At 40.5% G+C, this 12870-nt stretch overlaps 1 protein-coding gene across 4 annotated transcripts in view; it reads left to right on the forward strand.

Moving 5' to 3' along the window:
- ephb2b (eph receptor B2b) overlaps positions 1-12870 on the forward strand; it is a 141111-nt gene that overhangs the window by 100287 nt on the left and 27954 nt on the right. For all 4 annotated transcript variants that reach the window (XM_058055940.2, XM_078798346.1, XM_078798345.1 and 1 more), the window contains exons 4-5: positions 6492-6647; positions 9019-9354. In XM_058055940.2, coding sequence (XP_057911923.2) covers positions 6492-6647; positions 9019-9354 — 492 coding nt within the window. The remainder of the gene's footprint in view (positions 1-6491; positions 6648-9018; positions 9355-12870) is intronic.

The raw sequence follows: 12870 nt of genomic DNA on the forward strand, positions 1-12870 counted from the left end.
TAATTATGCATTTTTGGCCTTGTGCGACTTATACTCCAGTGCGACTTATGTATGTTTTTTTCTATCTAATTGTGCATTTTTGGCCTTGTGCAACTTATACTCCAGTGCGACTTATGTATTATTTTCTACTTAATTATGCATTTTTGGCCTTGTGCGACGTATGTATTTTTTTTCTACCTAATTATGCATTTTTGGCCTTGTGCGACTTATACTCCAGTGTGACTTATGTATGTTTTTTTCTATCTAATTATGCATTTTTGGCCTTGTGCGACTTACATATACTCCAGTGCAACTTATGTATTATTTTCTATTTAAATATGCATTTTTGGCCTTGTGCGACATATACTCCAGTGCGACTTATGTATTTTTTTTTCTACCTAATTATGTATTTTTGGCCTTGTGCGACTTATAGTCTTGAAAATACAGTACAATACCTCATGCACCCCAAATCATGACTTTTTACAAAAATAACATTCGCTAAATTTGAATGTTAATACTTTTTGTATAACTAGTAATTTCTAGTTAGAACATACTCGATCTAATATTTTTATTTCTCCCCATAGTGTTGTTGCTCAGTGCGTGCACACACACACACACACACACACACATACATACGAGGACCAGGTGGTTCCAGCTGCAGGTCTCATCTCCAGCGTGTCATAAATCTCCCCGGCTGTGAGAGCCAGGAAACCTTTGAAACAAAAAGGAGCAAATGAGCTGCTGTAAAAATGTGATTTGCACCCTGACTCACAGTCGTGTTTCCATGCAGTCAGTCTAGTAAAAAGCCTAATGAAAGAGCTGGCGTCACAATGTGTTATTAAAAGCCATAAAACACCAGCAGCGTTAAAATAGGTAAAGTTTGTGTGTTCATGTGTGTTAAGATGGAAATAATAATAATAGGTTTTCTTACCGTGATAGGAATGAGAGAGGAACATTTGGTCTGAGAATATCAGGACCTTTTCACTCAACCAACTTTTGAAATGAAAAGTGAAATATTTATAAATTCTTTAAAAGCTGTTTCCGTGATGTTCTTCTTCCCTGCGGCTGCTCTGACAGCACATCTGTTCAATGAAATCTCTTTGACAATGTCTTTTTTTATTAAACGCACTCACAACAAAAGAGGAACTGTCATTAGGGAATATTCTTTACATAATTATTCCTTCCGCTAGGAAGATTTCTAAAGTTGGACGAGACATCCGACACGGGCAAATTCAAAAGACTCCAGCGTTGCAGACTGGGACATGCAGACTTAAACCTCTGATGGGTTTTTTTTTTTAATCACCGCCTAGCTGCATGTGACATCAGACAACACTTCCAATCTGTCATCTCGCCAGGAGGGGAAATTACCCCTCAAATAAATGACAGAGAGGTACGCATCCTTTTAAACGGGATTTGATGGCTCGGGAATCATTGTTTGGACAATCACATAAATATTGTAGACTCCGTTTTATTGACACCATTACTGAGTTAGTCGGGTAATGATAAGATAATGTTACATGTTACAACAAAAGGTGGCTAGAAATATTTCAATATTGAACAAAGCAAAATTTCAAATTTCTGATTCTCAATCAGAAATCACTCCACACTTTTTATTGTTCTCTACCATATCTTACTAATAACTATAAAAGCAATCTTCACTCGCTAAATGTACTGCAAAAAAGGCCAGTAAGGATAATTCATAATGCCGCCTACAGAGAACATACTAACTCATTATTTCTAAAATCACAAATACTTCAACTTGCTGATATAGTTCATCTTCAAACAGCTAAAATAATGCATAAGGCTAAAAATAACCAATTATCTTAAAATGTCATCCAATACTTCTCTACAAGAGAGGAGAAATATGATCTCAGGGAAGAACTACATTTGAAACACTTATATGCTAGGGCTACGTTAAAAAGCCATAGTATTTCAGTATGTGGAATCAAACTATGGAATGGATTGAGTAAGGAACTCAGTGTCATTGGATGGTCATATCACCTCGTCCTAAGGTACGTAACAAAAATTAAAAAAAAACCAAAAAAAACCCTAAACTACATTAGGAAAGCAGGAAGTGAACAAATGTTTTTAAAAAGAATTAAGCTATTTGAAGTAATTCCCAATTCATTCACAAATTTGATACAGAATGCCACTAATTAAAAAATATTAAAAATGAAACAAATTTCACAAATTTAAAAAATAAAAAAATTTCAAAATATAAAAAAAATTTATAAAAAAAAACAAAAAACTTAAACTATATTAGGAAAGCAGGAAGTGAACAAATGTAACAGTTACTTATTGTAAACTCCTTTTGGACATGTGGAACTGTGAACTGATTATGTGATGCATTCAATTGCAATCTAATGTATGTTCAAATGAAATAAAACCATTAATAGTTAATAGTAGAAACCAATAAACGGAAGCGACACACCACTAATTATGCGGAACACATAAAGTGAACAATTTATAATTGTGCATGTAAATGTTGGATTTGTAGATCATTCTAAAAACTTGCACATATTAGTTGAAAATAAAGAGGTTCGTGGAAAAGTTGTTTCTTGAATGTTTTATGCCTCGTGGGAGCTATTCGTCTCCCGGCAGCATGCCAAGCAGCTCTCACAATATTTGAATAAAATCCCCGTGGTAGCAAGGAGTCATGGAGTTTTATATGCGCTAATCCATTGCCGTCTTTCATTTGCCTTCCCGTGCAAACGCTGGAGTCATTGTTCCGATTGTCACTATTGCGCCACATCGATCAACTGGTCCTAAAGTAACGTACTGAATTCCCAAACATTGTCGATCCCGGCCTCTCGCCGCTCCAGTCTTTGTCCACCCCTTCCCATCAACATGTCTTTATTCCACTTCCATTTGGACTTTCATACTGCTTCCATGGAGCTGTGAGGTTTGATCCCAATTCCCCCGCCGAGCTGTTTGGAGGGCCTCAGTGAGCCGGTCGACTGGCGCTTTGAATGCTCATGCCTCACGTTTCACTCGCACATCAATCATGGCAGAAGGAAAACATGTCAACGCTGCTAAGTAGTGGTGACATGCAGAGATGGCTTCATGTTGAAATAAGATAACATGTTGTCATAAGTGCAGCAAACGCTTGGAGACTCTCAGCTTTCTAGTCCTGCGCTTTGTTTGATTATGTTGTGCATCTAGCACGCTATCAATAAATGGTTAGCACGCTGGCCTCGCAGCTAGGAGACCCGAGTTCAATTCCACCTTCTCGGCCATCTCTGTGTGAAGTTTGCATGTTCTCCCCGTGCATGCGTGGGTTTTTTCCGGGTACTCCGGTTTCCTCCCACATTCCTAAATGTTAGTTTCATTGGCGACTCCAAATTGTCCATGAATGTGAGTGTGAATGGTTGTTTGTCTATATATTTTATTTTATTTTATTTTATTTTATTTTATTTTATTTTATTTTATTTTATTTTATTTTATTTTATTTTATTTTATTTTATTTTAGTTGAGTTGAGTTGAGTTGAGTTGAGTTGAGTTGAGTTGACTTTAGTTTAGTTTAGTTTAGTTTAGTTTAGTTTAGTTTAGTTTAGTTTAGTTTAGTTTAGTTTAGTTTAGTTTAGTTTAGTTTAGTCTATATGTGCCTCTCGCCCAAAGACAGCTGGGATAGGCTCCAGCACCCTGCAACCCTCATGAGGATTGACTTGGCTTGATTTGACTTGACTTGACCTGAGTTGACTTGAGTTGACTTTAGTTTAGTTTAGTTTAGTTTAGTTTAGTTTAGTTTAGTTTAGTTTAGTTTAGTTTAGTTTAGTTTAGTGTACGCCACCTCTCGCCCGAAGACAGCTGGGATAGGCTCCAGCACCCTGCAACTCTCATGAGGGGTGACTTGTCTTGACTTGACTTGACCTGAGTTGACTTGACTTGACCTGAGTTGACTTGAGTTGACTTTAGTTTAGTTTAGTGTACCCCGTCTCTCGCCCGAAGACAGCTGGGATAGGCTCCAGCACCCTGCAACCCTCATGAGGAATGACTTGTCTTGACTTGACTTGACCTGAGTTGACTTGAGTTGACTTGAGTTGACTTTAATTTAGTTTAGTGTGCCCCGCCTCTCGCCCGAAGACAGCTGTGATAGGCTCCAGCACCCTGCAACTCTCATGAGGGATGACTTGTCTTGACTTGACTTGACCTGAGTTGACTTGACCTGAGTTGACTTGAGTTGACTTTAGTTTAGTTTAGTGTACCCCGTCTCTCACCCGAAGACAGCTGGGATAGGCTCCAGCACCCTGCAACCCTCATGAGGAATGACTTGTCTTGACTTGACCTGAGTTGACTTGAGTTGACTTGAGTTGACTTGAGTTGACTTTAATTTAGTTTAGTGTACCCCGCCTCTCGCCTGAAGACAGCTGTGATAGGCTCCAGCACCCTGCAACTCTCATGAGGGATGACTTGTCTTGACTTGACTTGACCTGAGTTGACTTGACCTGAGTTGACTTGAGTTGACTTTAGTTTAGTTTAGTGTACCCCGTCTCTCACCCGAAGACAGCTGGGATAGGCTCCAGCACCCTGCAACCCTCATGAGGAATGACTTGTCTTGAATTGACTTGACCTGAGTTGACTTGAGTTGACTTGAGTTGACTTGAGTTGACTTTAATTTAGTTTAGTGTACCCCGCCTCTCGCCCGAAGACAGCTGGGATAGGCTCCAGCACCCTGCAACCCTCATTAGGATAAGTGATAGAAAATGAATGAATGAATAATTACAAGGTCACCATACACTCAAGATAAATAATTGCCTCATAGACGTCAACCAAAACAGCAGCGCCTACCAAGGAATGTACTGTTCCTCGGATCAATGTACCGATCTGGCTGCCACAAGTTCTCAGCATCGTCTTAAAGATGATCCCATGGCAACAAGGTCTTTTCTATAGTGATTCATTTCCCAATCACCTTTCAGGAGCTATGCCGCCTTCATATTATTCCAGTATTTACTCAAGACATCATTTATTGTTTGAAATATACTGTACAGTATAAACAAAACAAAAAGCATGACTCTCACTCATGACAAAGCACAAATCCAAGAGAAAAGCGTTGATCAGTAGAGTTTTGATAGAGGTTTTGATGTCGGTGCTGTGTGTTTTTTTTTTTTGTGTGTGTGTGTTAGGGGACTCTTAAAAGGGCTCTTCCAGAAAGCGGGCCACTTCAGATGTACGTATGGTGGGCAAGCAGAGCCAAGTGAATTATTCAAGATACAGCATGTTGCGCTGAGAGCTGCATCACATGCGAGCCATCACTCCTTGGTGTTGTTCATCGTGTGCATCGCTTGTCTTCTGAGACGGTTACTTAAAATGCTGAGGTGTCAGGAGCTCGATGTCGCGTATCCGTCCATTTGTTTATCCACTGGTATTAAAGGGACCGTATTTGGTACGTTCCTCCAGCTGGTATTGGGCGTCAACATTCAAATGACCTGCCAGCATTGTTTCCTGCCTCTTCCTGTTTTGAGTACACTGATGTAACACACACCTTTGCACTAGTTATATTTGGCAAGGTTTAGCTACGTAGCTATCATTGTGAATGTAAATGTAAACATAAACGTAAATTGTTGTTGCTTTTGTGTGTGTCTGTGTGTGTGTCCGTGCCACAATTTTTATGCGGTTTAATCCATTTTGGTCACTAATGCTAACATATGCTAGCTGGTGTTTTGTTTTTTGTTTTTTTTTAAATGTGTCTGAGAAATTTACTCCTTACCACTATTATAACATTACTGCCATGTTGTGCAATATACTTAATAAATAACCATTAGGTCATAGCTGTCCACTTTCTCATGCACTCCAAATCATTATTACAGTTAAAACATGTCAATATACTTGTTATATATAACGCGTTTTACACAGCATCCATTTAATGCCCTGCCATCCTTGCATTTTAGGCAAATAAACACACTGAAGTAATTAGATATTATTGTAATAAAATATAAAACAATTATTTTCCTTAATTGTGGTTATTACAATGTACATTGAAAAAAACAAAATGCTGCATGGTTGAGAGTGGTTAGCAGGTAGGCCACACAGCTAGGAGACCTGAATTCAATTCCATCCTCAGTCCGGCCTCTCAGACTTTTTAATGTCTTGTAATGTCCCTCTGATGTACTAGTACCTGATCCTATCCATCCTGGTCACTCCCAATGAAATATGGCCAGTTAACGCGCAAACCTCACAGCTCGGAGACCCGAGCTCGATCCCACCCTTGGCCATCTCTGTGTGGAGTTTGCATGTTCTCCCCGTGCATGCGTGGGTTTTCTCCGGGTACTCCGTTTTTTTCCCAAATTCCAAAAACATGCTAGGTTAATTGGCAACTCCAAATTGTCTATAGGTATGAATGTGAGTGTGAATGGTTGTTTGTATATATGTGCCCTGTGATTGGCTGGCCACCAGTCCAGGGTGTACACAAAGGGGAACTTACTGACATATAGTGAAATTGAAGTAGTAGTATTTCATAATGCATTCTACTATGAACATCCATAATTCCAACTTTGTATCTCATCTGTTTCCAGCTTGCCCGTCGGGTTTCTTCAAGCCGACACAGGGAGATGAGTCCTGCACACAGTGTCCCATCAACAGCCGTACCACCAGCGAGGGCGCCATTAACTGCGTCTGCCGCAACGGATACTATCGCACCGACTCCGATCCCTTCCAGATGCCCTGCACAAGTATGTATTGTAGCCACCTTGTTTTATGTGGACTTAATTGGAAGTGTTGAACATGTAGCACACAATTGTGTCTTCTAAAGACTTGGGTGTCACGTGTGTGAACCCTCACATTTCACACACGCAAGCAGAAGAGCCGAGGGTCAGGGTTCAGTGGCGGTCATTGCTACTCCTGTCAGAGCTGTCCTCCACCCACCCGCCCCACTCCAATGTGACGCTCTCATCCCTATAGTGCAGCTCTCCAAAGATCCCACCCGACACACAAGGCTGGGCCAGCCTGTCCTCAACATCACACGGCTAGCGCTCGGAACCAGAGCAGAGGTTACCGGGCGGCGACGCGGTGCCTTTGTGAGAGGGGCCGCCATGGAGAATGAGTCCGGGCCGCTCTGGCTCTTGTCATGCCAATGAAGCTGTTTGAATTTGAATGTGAATTTGAAGCTGACACCAAACTTGATAGGAAGGAACGCAGGTTCGCGGTGGGGGGGGATTCGCTCGATCTAAAACAAAAGCGAGGGAGGTGAAAAAACGCCCCTTTCATGGTTTTGGTAGCGTTTTTATTTCCTTCACTCCCTCTGTGTGTGCTGAAAGGACGAGATGATGGCCTCCAACAAAGGGGATTTGCATAAGCCCGGCTCTGGGAGTCGAGCAGCTGTTGTGAATGAGAGCGGCAGCGTCACGTCACTGGCATTAAGCACAGCACGATCCGGCCTGATTAAAGCGGGGCCCACCAGAGCCACCCGCCTAAGCTAATGGGGGTGTTTTAGTCCTCCTCCACAGGATGGAGACGCTGAAGAGGAGCTCTGTTTCACAACCAAGAAGAAGGGGCTTCCTTCCAGAGCCGGAGGTCTGTTAATTACTGCCTTTTAAAGGAGGTTAAACAAGAAGTGATCGATTCAGATTCCGGATATTGTGGGAGGAGTGCCGTTGTTTAACTCATTAGTCTCGCCGTCCTCCACGTGCCTGAAAAAGATAAACACTTCTTATATGTCTGGATTCCCAGTCAACATGTGTAGCTCACATGTGTTTGCTCCTCTTTGGGGAAATTGGGAAGAAAACACTTCAATGTGGGCACTTGCTTGGAAAATCGGATCCAGTGAATGGGAATTCTGTGAGGGGCGATTGTCAGCCAAAGCCTTGGAGAGCTGTAGTGTTTTCCTGAGAAATTATGGTAATGGTTTTATTTCATTTGAACATGCATCAGATTACAATTGAATGCATCACATAATCAGTTCACAGTTCCACATGTCCAAAAGGAGTAGGAAGAAGCAAAGCTTATTAAATCCTACCCCTCCATCTGGTACTTTTATAATCAGTAACTGTTACATTTGTTCACTTCCTGCTTTCCTAATGTAGTTTAAGTTTTTGTTTTTTTATTTTTTAATTATTATTTTTTTATTTTTTGTTTTTGTTTTTTGTTCTTTAATATTTGAACTCTATGGTAATGGTTTAATTTCATTTGAACATGCATCAGATTACAATTGAATGCATCACATAATCAGTTCACAGTTCCACATGTCCAAAAGGAGTAGGAAGAAGCAAAGCTTATTAAATCCTACCCCTCCATCTGGTACTTTTACAATCAATAACTGTTACATTTGTTCACTTCCTGCTTTCCTAATATATATTTTTTTCTTTTTCTTTTCTTTTTTTAAAATTAATAAGTATGTGAATGTTGTGGTTTTTTATTTTTTATTTTTTTTATTTTTAAATTTCGAAAATTTTGTCATTTTGAAATGTTTTTTAATTTTTTTAATTTTTAAATTTTTTATTTTTTTAAAAAAAAAAAAAAAAAAAATTCTGTATCAAATTTGTGAATGAATTGGGCATTACTTCAAAAAGCTTGATTATTAAAGCTTGATATTAAGATATGCCTTTATTCGTCCCTCAGTGGGGAAATTTGTATAATAATATTTGTATATTAAGAACAACACTAAGTTGACAAACATCTCTTACGTCGTTTTTACATGATGAATATTAAATTATGAATATGAAATTAAGACTATTAAAAAAATAATAAAATTATCAAATCAGTGGGAATATCTGAGAACGCTAGCTCGCTATTTCCGTACCGACTAGCAAACCAGTTCCTTGACCAGAATTAGTCTTTCACTTGGAGGAAATATAATCCTGAGCCATGCAGCCCCAAGTGAGCTTTGACGTCAAGCCAACATAATAGTTGAATATTTCCAGTGTAAGAGCAGTCGGAATTCCAGTATTTTCTCCCAAAATGAACCACATGGAATTCCACAGACTGATTTTTCATTGTGTGAGGATGGTTTTGTGTCTAAATATGAACGTTTTCAAACTTTTGTCATCTGCTTGGTTGTTATGTAAACGTGCCGTTCCTCACTCCCGAATCTGTTCCGTCTTCCAGCGGTCCCTTCCGCTCCACAGACCGTCATCTCCAGTGTGAATGAGACCTCGGTCATGCTGGAGTGGATGGCTCCTCGAGATTCCGGTGGCCGTGAAGACGTGGTCTTCAACATCATCTGCAAGAGTTGCGGCGGCGGGCGTGGCGGCTGCACCCGCTGCGGGGACAACGTTCAGTTCCTGCCTCGCCAGCTCGGCTTGACGGAGCCCCGGGTGTACATCAGTGACCTGCTGGCCCACACGCAGTACACGTTTGAGGTGCAGGCTGTCAACGGGGTATCGGATCAGAGCCCTTACTCCCCTCAGTACTCCTCAGTCAACATCACCACCAACCAAGCTGGTAAGTGAACACCATTATGCTTCCTCTTCATCACACTCCGCAAGCACATAATGCGGAGCGCACACGTTCCTCTCTCGCTCTCCTGTATGCTGATGAATGCAGATTAGTGTCTCTGAGTGCGCAGGCGATGGTGGGACAGACAGAATGGGACGGCTCTCTGGTCCTTACACTCTAACCTCACAGCCATGATTTGCAGATTGTGGTGCTGGCAGGCCTGCTGCTGCATCTCCATTCATTGCTGATTGCAACTCATCCACCCACTTGGTGTCAGCGTTATTTTAAACAATATAAAACACTACCTTTCTCCCAGTCGCTGATTATAGACAAGTATTCCGCTAGAGGAAAAAAAAAGCTTTCCCGAGGGCTGGCTTAGCCTTTTAATCTTAGGGCTTCCATGAAGAAACACCTTAAAGCCTTTTTTTCGATCTGCAAACATTTGCCTCTTTCAGGCTTTGTGATTGTGCCTTAAGTCTCCCCCATCCCTCATGATTTGACTGACGCTAAAGCATTGATTTGCTCTTTAAATGTCTCAATCAAATGCATCACATAGCAAGGGAGGAATGATGTCGTATCCATCAACCCCTCTACTCTGCAGATTATTGTAATGGTAATGGTTTTATTTCATTAGAACATGCATCAGATTACAATTGAATGCATCACATAATCAGTTCACAGTTCCACATGTCCAAAAGGAGTAGGAAGAAGCAAAGCTTATTAAATCCTACCCCTCCATCTGGTAGTTTTACAATCGCTAACTGTTACATTTGTTCACTTCCTGCTTTTCTAATATAATTTAAGTATTTTTTTAATAAATTGACAGCTGATTTTTTAGGATTTTTTAATATAATGCCATTCTCATCAACATACTGAAAAATCATTTTCTGTCAAGGTTGCCATAAAATCTTTATTCTCATTTTAAATTTTTTTATTTTATTTTTTTTGTTTTTTAATTTACTTTAATTTAGGTTTTTCGTTTTTTTTGTCCAAAAGGAGTAGGAAGAAGCAAAGCTTATTAAATCCTACCCCTCCATCTGGTACTTTTACAATCAGTAACTGTTACATTTGTTCACTTCCTGCTTTTCTAATATAATTTAAGTATTTTTTTAATAAATTGACAGCTGATTTTGTAGGATTTTTTAATATAATGCCATTCTCATCAACATACTGAAAAATCATTTTCTGTCAAGGTTGCCATAAAATCTTTATTCTTTATTTTATTTTTTTTGTTTTTTAATTTACTTTAATTTAGGTTTTTAGGTTTTTTTGTCCAAAAGGAGTAGGAAGAAGCAAAGCTTATTAAATACTACCCCTCCATCTAGTACTTTTACAATCAGTAACTGTTACATTTGTTCACTTCCTGCTTTCCATAATACAGTTTAAGGGGTTTTTTTTGTCTTTTTTTTTAATAAAGTACCTCGTACCAAAGTATGAGGTGATATGACCATACAATGACATAATGGGTACCATAGTAAGTGTCAATATCAACTATACTACAATATCAACATCAACTACTTGTATTGTTTCTTGAATTGGCTCATTGTTGTGCATTGTTTGAGTTCCTTACTCAATCCATTCCATAGTTTGATTCCACATACTGAAATGCTATGGCTTTTTAACGTAGTCCTAGCATATAAGTGTTTCAAATGTACTTCTTCCCTGAGATCATATTTCTCCTCTCTTGTAGAGAAGTATTGGATGACATTTTTTGAAGATGAACTATATCAGCAAGTTGAAGTATTTGTGATTTTAGAAATAAGGAGTTAGTATGTTCTCTGTAGGCGGCATTATGAATTATCCTTACTGACTTTTTTGCAGTACATTTAGCGAGTGATTGCTTTTGTTGTTGTTACCCCATATTTCCACACAATAAGTAAGATATGGTAGAACCAGAGAGCAATAAAGAGTATGACTGGGACAAATGTATGACTGGACCTAAAGCACTCTATTACTCAGCTACTATTACACTGGACATGTTGCATTTGTTTAACTACACACTCACTCTCATTACTGTGCACCGCAGTCCCTAAACGTTCCTCTTAAATTGACCCATTGTAGCAAACGACAGTGTTTACGGAAATCTGTTTGCCTTACAGCTCCATAAAGTAGCCATTACAATGCCGAGAGTCCAAAATGGAGGCCTTTACTCAAACGGCAGCCTCTTTTTATTGTCTGTTTGGATTTAAGTCACTGGTGTGGTCGCTTAATGAGGGCTGTGAGTGCAGTTAAGCGTTGTAATGAGGCCCCTGCCCCGCTTGCTCTCTCGCTGGACCACAATAAGTCTGCTGCCTCGGCCCTTGGCTTCCCGGCTTCCCCCCGGTGAGGGGTTCTGGCGGAAATTGAGGGGCTCTACGCCCTCTATGCCGAAGTGTCCGTCATTTTGGATTATGGGGCAAACCTCCCGTAGCGGGGAGCTGTGAAATTCTACCAGTGCACCCCACCACCCTTTTTTCGTGAAGCAGCAGAAGCAGGCTCACTCGGTACATGCAGTTGCAGGATTTGGCGCTATGCTACAAAGATGGGGGTCACACCGACCAGGAGTCTAATTGCGTCTAGTTTGTGAGGCTTGGAGGTTACATAAACATCATGTCAGCCCTGATTACCACAAGCAGTTCTGGAACTAGGCTTTCACACTGGCAGTGAGAGAACCCAAGACGGGAGAAAAGTAAATAATAATAATAATAATCAAATAAGAGGCGTGTCTTAAAGGTTCCTTATTATGTAGGATTTATCGCGTACCGATGTTCTATCTCATCAGTTAGATCAGATCTTTGTTGTCGGTGAATAGCTCAACCAGGCATGATGTTGATGTTAAAATTACACTCTAATGTTAGCATATTAGCTATGCTAAAGTTGCTAACATTTGTGTCTTCCTGTCCCCCTCCTTCATTTTTTTTTGACCAGCATATGTATGTATGTGTATGCTGGTCATGCTGCTAGCTGATCTATGCTAGTCATGCTAGTAGCTGGTCTATGCTAGTCATGCTGGTAGCTGGTCTATGCTGGTAGCTGGTCTATGCTAGTTATGCTGGTAGCTGGTCTATGCTAGTTATGCTGGTAGCTGGTCTATGCTAGTCATGCCGGTAGCTGGTCTATGCTGGTCATGCCGGGAGCTGGTCTATGCTAGTCATGCCGGTAGCTGGTCTATGCTAGTCATGCTGGTAGTTGGTCTTTGCTAGTCATACTGGTAGCTGGTCATGCTGGTAGCTGGTCTATGTTAGTTGTGCTGGTAGCTGGTCTATGCTAGTCATGCTGGTAGCTGGTCTAGGCTGGTAGCTGGTCTACTATGTTAGTCATGCTGGTAGCTGGTCTATGTTAGTTGTGCTGGTAGCTGGTCTATGCTAGTCATGCTGGTAGCTGGTCTACTATGCTGGTCATGCTGGTAGCTGGTCTATGCTAGTCTGCTGGTAACTGGTCTATGCTAGTCATGCTGGTAGCTGGTCTACTATGCTGGTCATGCTGGTAGCTGGTCTATGTTGGTCATGCTGGTAGCTGGTCTATGCTAGTCATGCTGGTAGC

This window comes from Doryrhamphus excisus, linkage group LG18 (assembly GCF_037039965.1).
Source record: "Doryrhamphus excisus strain RoL-2023G ecotype Guam linkage group LG18, RoL_Dexc_Guam_v1.1, whole genome shotgun sequence".
Taxonomy (NCBI): Eukaryota; Metazoa; Chordata; class Actinopteri; order Syngnathiformes; family Syngnathidae; genus Doryrhamphus; species Doryrhamphus excisus.